The following is a 7985-nucleotide window of genomic DNA, read 5'->3' as shown; positions in this document are numbered from 1 at the left end:
TGGCTTCAGGACTCGGCCTCCTGCCCGTGGATGTGCAAGTCCCTGATAGAAAATGGTGTAGTATCTGCATATAAGCTATGTGCATCCTGGATGACGTATAACACCTACGGCAGTATCCATCCTGTGTAAATGGTTGTCATGCTGTATTGTTTAGAGAATCATGACAGGAATCTGTATGTGTTCAATCCTGGTTGGTTAAATCTGCAGATGCAGAGCTCATGGAGGAGGCTGGCCGTGCATGGCACACGCTCATAGGTTCTCTTTAAGTAGCTTTGCTGTGCTTCTGTTAGGAAGTTTTATTTATATGTTTTTGGGAAGAATCTGGTACGGGGAAGTCATGCCTCGATTGTTAACACCAGATTTGTCTTGTGCTGTTTAATCCTGCTTTGTCCTGAAGCATGGGTGCTTGACCAGGTGAGTTTTTTAAATTTTTAAATTTATTTTATTTTATTTTTTTTTGAGAAGGAGTCTCGCACTGTCACCCAGGCTGGAGTGCAATGGCGCAATCTCGGCTCGGTTCACTGCAACCTCTGCCTCTTGGGTTCATGCCCAGTCTGCCATATATTAATTGATCTCAAAAAACGGCCAGGCTTGGTGGCTCACACCTGTAATCCCAGCCCTTTGGGAGGCCGAGGTGGGTGGATCACCTGAGGTCAGGAGTTCAAGACCAGCCTGGCCAACATAGTGAAACTCTGTCTCTGCTTAAAATACAAAAAATTAGCCGGGCATGGTACCATGTGTCTGTAACCCCAGCTACTCGGGAGGCTGAGGCAGGAGAACTGCGTGAACCCAGGAGGCAGAGGTTGCAGTGAGCCAAGATTGGCCATTGCACTCCAGCCTGGGTGACAGCGCGAAACTCTGTCTCAAAAGTAAAAAAAAAAAAAAAAATTAATGGCAGCACAGAAAAGGGACAATTAGCCACCAAATAGTCGTCCGGTGGCTAATTGGAACTGCCTGAGTAGCAGGTTGTCTTTTCCAAGTTACTTCGCCTTTGACTGAACGAAATATGCGGACTGTCTGCAGGGGATCAAGGCTCCAGGACTGCATCCCTTAGACACGGGGTCACCACTGTGGAATGGACGCAGCTGATGACACAAAGTATGGTTGCCAGGAAACCCTCAAGTCTTTCTGTCCTTATGTGGCCCCGCCAAGAGTGAGTGAATCCTGGCCTTTCTAGGTTAAGAGGATGGATGGGGTCGAGCTGGATCTTGGGAGGCCTCCTCGGCCCTTGTTGCTGAGGCTCCCCTTTTGATTCCTGTGGTGGCCTTTGCTTCCCCTCTGGGGCTCGCAGCCAGGGCGTGTTCTTAGTGGAATCTTCAGGGCACTCGGGGTCCCCCACGTTTCAGACGTCCGCCGGCACGGGGACTGGGAGTCCAGGGCTCCAGCTGGGGGACCCGAGGCCGGCGACAGACAGCGGAGGGGTGGCCATCGCGGACCCCGCCGGGGAACGGAGGCGCAGATTCCCCGGAGGCAGGAGCTCCGTCCAGTGACTCGCCCAGCGCTGCTGGACCCGGGGCAGGGGCGCCTCGAGGACCTCGCAGGGCCCCTGAAAGGCCCCAAGGCGCGGCGCGCAGTGAGCGGGAAGTGGTGGGTCGGCGCCCCGCGGCAGCGCACAGCTCTCGACAGCTACGATGCCGCCCGCGACCACAGTCTCCCTCCGGGAGCTGGCGGACCTCTCCATCGGCACCCCAGAGGTGGGCGCCGTCAACTTCACGGCCCTGCACACGCTCATCGTGGCCATGCTCAAGAACCTCGACCTCCAAAATACCCGGATCGACTTCCAGGCCCCGTCGCCAGAGCCCAGCCGCTCGCTGCTGTCCACCCGGAGCTCGCTGAGCACCCCACACCTGCCGGCGCCCAAGGAGGCTCCCAAGGGGGCGCCCCGGGAGAAGCGCAGGGGCGTGGGCCGGGCGCCTCCATCAGCGCTGGAGAGCCAAGTGAAGGACCTGGGTGGCCAGGTGGAGGACCTGAGCAAGCAGCTCAAGCGCGTGGACAGCCAGATGCAGGGCATTGCCACGCACGTGCAGCGCTTCTCTCAGGCCAGCGGGCTCGACCTGGCCTCGCAAGAGTGGCCGGAGGAGCAGGAGGTGGCCATGCAGGTGCTCGATAGGGTGCGGACTGGGAGTATCATGAAGGACCCCGCCGAGGAGCTCAGCTTTGCCAGGGTGAGGGCGCACGTGGAGGCACGCGCAGGCCGTTTCCCTCCTCCAGGCCGCCTCCCTCCTCCAGGCCGCCCTCCAGGCCTAGCCGAGTCCCCACCCACCGTGGAGGGGCGAGCAGTGGTTTGGACGGAAGGGCTGGAAATGAAGGGGATGGGGACCGAGGAGGTGCTAGGCCTCAGTGCGACTGGCTAGATAGAGTGGCCCATGCTCTATCTTGCAGTCCATGGGGCTGCTTTAAGATGTCATGCAAGACCTGAAAACCCTAAAAGAAAGCCACCGAAAGGCGCAGGGCCTCCCCGAGCTGGACGGGCCTGAGGACCCCACCTCCCGAGCGTAGTGGCCCCATTCCACTCCCTCCTTCCTAGCCCCTGTTTACAAGAGAGGTTCGCCCACCACTTATCAGACATCCAAGGACCAGAGTGGGGCCCACAACTTCTCAGAAGATTCTTAGAGTGAATTCCCTTTTTAAAAAGAATAAAGACATAAAGAGATAGGTGCTGATGACAAAGACTCCCAGAGAAGGGGAGTCAGGGTGGAGAGAGTTGGACCTCAGCTCCCTGTGGCCATGACACAAGCCACAGCAGGCAGGGGACAGTTTCACTTGGACTTTTTTGTTTTCTTTTTTTTTGAGACGGTGTCTCACTCTGTCACCCAGGCTGAAGTGTAGTGGTGCAGTCTCGGCTCACTGCAACCTCCGCCTACCGGACTCAAGCAATTCTCCTGCCTCAGCCTCCTGGGTAGCTAGGTTTATAGGCGCCTGCCACCATGCCCGGCTAATTTTTGTATTTTTAGTAGAGATGGGGTTTCACCATGTTGGCCGGGCTGGTCTCAAACTCCTGACCTCAAGTGATCTGCCCGCCTTGGCCTCCCAAAGTGCTGGGATTACAGGCATGAGCCACTGAGCCCTACTTTCAATTGGACTTTTGTTTTCTTGGAGGGACAAGTGCATATAATCATTGAGCACAAGTATTATCCAGTGAATAGCAGGAAGCAACGCAGGTCAGCGCCTGGAGGTAATAGACACGTGCATGTCTCAGAGCCACCTTAGGTTGGTCCTGAAAGAAAAAGCAGAAGCAACTAGGAAGGCAGCTGGACAGGGAGGCCAAGAAACAGGAGGGGAAAAAGAGGCTGGGAAGAGGCCAGGCCCCAGCAGGGGAACCCTGGCCGCTCATGCCCTCCTGCCATATCACCCCAGGTCTCGAGACCCCAGCACCAACTCACTTTTGCTCTGGGAAGCAAGTTTGCTTTCCTTTTCAAACTTTAAAGTGTGGTAGGGTTTTTTTTGGTTTTAATTTTTTGTTTTTTTTTTTTGAGACAGTCTCACTCTGTCACCCAGATGGAGTGCAGTGGCGTGTTGTCGGCTCACTGTGACTCCATCTCCTGGGTTCAAGGAATTCTCCTGCCTCAGTCTCCCTAGTGGCTAGGATTATAGGTGCATACCACCACGCCCAGCTAATTTTTGTACTTTTAGTAGAGATGGGGTTTTACCATGTTGGCCAGGCTGGTCTCAAACTCCTGACCTAAAGTGTTCCTCCTGCTTTGGCCTCCCAAAGTGTTGGGATTACAGGCAAGAGCCGCTGCTCCTGGCCTTTTAGTTTTTAGCTAATCTTAGATTCTACAAGTTTGCAAAAGTTATAAAAAACAAGTTTTATTTTTATTAATATATTCTTTCTTAATCCCAAATACGATAGTAAGCACCTTATGTTTTAGCGATTTGCTTTGGTTCTTTTGAGGCGCTTTTCTTTTTAGACAGCACCCGTGTTCAGCTACTGTTGAGGTACCTGGCACCACCTGCAAGGCAAGGTGGGCCTCATCCTACAGGCTTTCATGAGTGGATTGGAGCGAACTGAATCCCAGGACCAGAGGATCCCATCCCTGCAGCAGCACTTACTCTTACTGTGCTACCAGCCAGGCCCCCCACTGCATCTCACTTCCCTTCCTGCACTTGGCTGGGAAAAGACCCAGGAGCCTGGGCTGATTGGCCAGGTAAAAACCAGGTAGAAGGCAGGGGCTCCTGCCTGTAATCCCAGCACTGTGGGAGGCCGAGGCTGGAGGATTGCTTGGACCCAGGAGTTCGAGACCAGCTTGGGCAACATGGCAAGATCTTATCTCTACAAAAAAGTGTTTAAAATTAGCTGGACGTGGTGGTGCATGCCTGAAGTACCAGCTACTCAGGAGGCTGAGGTGGGAGGATTGCTTGAGCCTGAGAGGTCGAGGCTGCAGTGAGCTGTGGTGGCACCACTGTACTGCAGCCTGGGTGACAGAGCAAGACCCTGTCTCAAAAAAAAAAAAAAAAAAAAAAAGGAAGCCAAAAGAACCCCAAAAAACTCAAGTAGAAGAAACCCTCCCTTTCCATAAGAGCCACATGCATTCCCCTTTCCTCATCTCCTGGCACCGAGTCAGTGTGTAAGTGTGCGAGTGTGTGTGTGTGCGTGTGTGTGTGTGTGTGTGCGTGCGCGTGTGAATGCGCATGGGTAGGGGCCGCTGTCATTCTCCTTTTCTGAACTCTTCTTCCAGGTACTGTTACAGCGGGTTGATGAACTAGAGAAGCTATTCAAAGATCGGGAACAATTCCTGGTAATACCAGCCAGTTCCATGGGAAGGGGCTCTCCAGGGGGCTGGCCCTCTCTCAGCGTGGCCCTCTTTCCAGGGCTTGTCCATCCGGGGCAGGCAGTGTGTGCCTTCTGCCTCTCAAGTCTCTGCCCCTGGGTTGGAGGGGAATCTGTCTCATCCCTGCCCAGCGCTCTACTGGGTGCTCACATGGAACAGAGAACTGTCTTCCCAGCCTTCACTGGTCACTTGAAGGGTGATGAATTCTCCCTGGGGCTGGGGCTGGGGCTGGGAAGGATCCACCCAGATCCTGTTAGACCAAGTCTGTCCCTAAAGCTTCTTGGGATTAATCGAGGGGTGTATGTGCGTGTGTCTTGTCTGTCACTGTCAGGAACTAGTCAGCCGGAAGCTGAGTTTGGTTCCTGGTGCAGAAGAAGTCACCATGGTGACCTGGGAAGAGCTGGAGCAGGCAATTACGGACGGCTGGAGAGCCTCACAAGCGGTGAACCAGTGGGGGCCGGGGCCGTGGTCTTGGGTGGGGCTCCCCAGAACCTCTTGCTTTGTGCAGTTGCACGGGATTCTGTTCTATGGATGTTCATAGTTTGTGAGTTTCATTGACATGGGTATTTTAAATGGTTTTTCCAATCTTAAGAACAAGGTGACATTCACATGTGAATAACATGCATCCCTAGCAACGGATGTGCGTTAATGATGTGGCCAGCCATTAGCAAACTGCCTTCCATGGCTGCTGTTCCAGTGTAGACCCCCACCAGCAATGGGAGAGAGAGCTTATTCCCTGGCATCCCCCTAGCACTGTATATTGGCACCCAATTTTTTGAGCTTTGCCAACCCACTGGATCAACAGAAAAGTTGAAAAAGAGTGTAGTTGTTATTTGCTTTTGTAGCTTTTCAAACTTTTTTTACAGTCTGTCTTGAAATGCAGGGATCTTTCCTTATTAGTGGGCCATAGTGACAGACCCTGGAAATAAAACCTCTGTAGGGGGCCCTTTGCTGGTGGTGAAATTTTTTTTTTTTTTTTTGAGACAGAGTCTTGCTCTATCGCCCAGGCTGGAGTGCAGTGGCGCGATCCGGTTCACTGCAAGCTCCACCTCCCGGGTTCATGCCATTCTCCTGCCTCAGCGTCCCAAGCAGTTGGGACTACAGGCGCCCGCCACCTCACCCGGCTACTTTCTTTTTTAATTTTTAGTAGAGACGGGGTTTCACGGTATTAGCCAGGAAGGTCTTGATCTCCTGACCTCGTGATCCGCCCGCCTCCGCCTCCTAAAGTATTGGGATTACAGGCGTGAGCCACCGTGCTAGGCCGCTGGTGGCGACTTTTGCACAAAGGCATGCATCTGTCTGTCTTGAGACTGTACAGATGACCAAATTGTTTTCTGATCCCCAACCTACCTTCACCTGAATAAAATCAAGCTGGATATGTTCAAATGGCCCTCAAAGATGAGGCTGAACTTCCCTTTTGGTCTTGACATCCCTCCCGCTGGCTTTGGGCAAGTGGGTTATCAAAACAATCAAGTCAACTTTGAGGGCCATGTGAAAATGTAGACAGAAGCGAGGTGAAGAGTAAAGCTTTTGGCGCCACCAAGTGGCCATCTTGGGGAGCGCCAAATATCTGGGGACAAAAAGACAACCTGGGATCTCCAGGACGTTTCCTGATTTCAGGGCTCCTTCTCAGAGGAAAGCGGCCTCAGAAAGATGTTGCAAGAGGGGCCGGTCTCAATGGCTCCAGCCTGTAATCCAGCACTTGGGAAGCCGAAGCGGGCGGATCACTTGCGTCCAGGAGTTCTAGCCCAGCCTGGACAACATGGTGAAACCCTGTCGATGCCAAAAATACAAAAATTAGCTGGGCATGGTGGTGCACGCCTGTAATCTCAGTTACTCGGGAGGTTGAGGCAGGAGAATCACTTGAACCCGGGAGGCGGAGGTTGCAGTGAGCTGAGATTGCATCACTGCACTCTAGACTGGGTCACAAGAGCGAGAACTCCATCTCAAAACAGAGAAGTAGGTAAACGGGAATGCAGTGCCTCGGGAGGAAAAAGGGGACAGTGTCCACTTCCTGTGGCTGTTCCAACAAATGGCCAGAGACTGATCTGTGTGGCTTAAAACCACACAGATCTGTTATCTTACAGTTTGGGAGGACACAAGGCCAGTACCAGTTTCACTGGGCAGAAGTCAAGGTGTTGGCAGGGCTGGTTTCTTCTGGTAGCTCTAGGGGGAGAATCCATTTCCTGGTCATTTCCAGCCTCTGAATGTGGCTGGCAGCCCCTGGTTCTGGCCACATCAGCTTCAGCCTGCTTCTTGTAAGGACCTTTGTGACTTCATCACTGCATCCACCCGGATAATCCGGGATACTCCCTTCGTCTCAAGATCCTTAATTGTACCTGCAAAGTACAATTTTGCCATGTAAGGTAATGCTCCCAGGTTCAGGGGATGGACATGGATATCTTTGGGAGCTCATATTTGCCACACCATAATGACTAAAACCAAAATAATGGTTTTTCAGAACAAACACCTTGAAGTTCTAGACAAATGGACATGACAGCTACAGAGGTTGGCGGGGGGGAATGGGGTCCTAGAAAGGTCGGTACAGTTTTCATTAAGGGTATCAGATGAGACTCGACTGTCATTTCTGAGGATGACAGGAATTAGAAATAATGAGTGCCCTCATTATGAGCTCAAGTGATCCACCCATCTCGGCCTCCCAAAAGGCTGGGATTACAGGCATGAGCTACCGCCCTGGCCTATCATATACTTTTGTTCAAGATTTTGGCTCATTTATTGTAATGTTAGGGCATGTTAAAAATATATATATATTTTTGAGACAGTCTTGCTCTGCTGCCCAGGCTGGAGTGCGGTGGTACCATAAGGGCTTATTGCAACCTCGACCTCCTGGACTCAAGTGATCCTCCCACCTCAGCCTCCTGAGTACCTGGGACTACAGGTGTATGCCACCACAACTGGCTAATATTTTGTATTTTTGAGACAGAGTCTTGCTCTCTTGCCTAGGCTGGAGTGCAGTGGCATGATCTTGGCTCACTGCAACCTCCACCTCCCGAGCTCAACTGAGTCTCCTGCCTCAGCCTCCTGAATAGCTGGAATTACAGGTGCCCACCACCACGCCTGGCTAATTTTTTGTATTTTTAGTAAAGATGGGGTTTCACCGTGTTGGCCAGGCTGGTCTTGAACTCCTGACCTCAGGTGATCCACCCGCCTTGGCCTCCCAAAGTGTTGGGATTACAGGTGTGAGCCACCATG

At 52.6% G+C, this 7985-nt stretch overlaps 1 protein-coding gene across 1 annotated transcript in view; it reads left to right on the top strand.

The window, feature by feature from the left end:
- The first annotated feature begins 2129 nt into the window (after positions 1-2129).
- The window catches only part of QRICH2 (glutamine rich 2), a 37091-nt gene continuing 31235 nt past the window's right edge, over positions 2130-7985 (top strand). The window contains 3 exon segments of the mRNA XM_011949776.1: positions 2130-2165; positions 4680-4739; positions 5104-5214. Of these exon segments, the coding sequence (XP_011805166.1) occupies positions 2130-2165; positions 4680-4739; positions 5104-5214 (207 nt within the window).

Source organism: Colobus angolensis, unplaced genomic scaffold, assembly GCF_000951035.1.
Source record: "Colobus angolensis palliatus isolate OR3802 unplaced genomic scaffold, Cang.pa_1.0 Scaffold1, whole genome shotgun sequence".
Taxonomy (NCBI): Eukaryota; Metazoa; Chordata; class Mammalia; order Primates; family Cercopithecidae; genus Colobus; species Colobus angolensis.
This window is presented reverse-complemented; position numbering and strand designations above follow the sequence as displayed.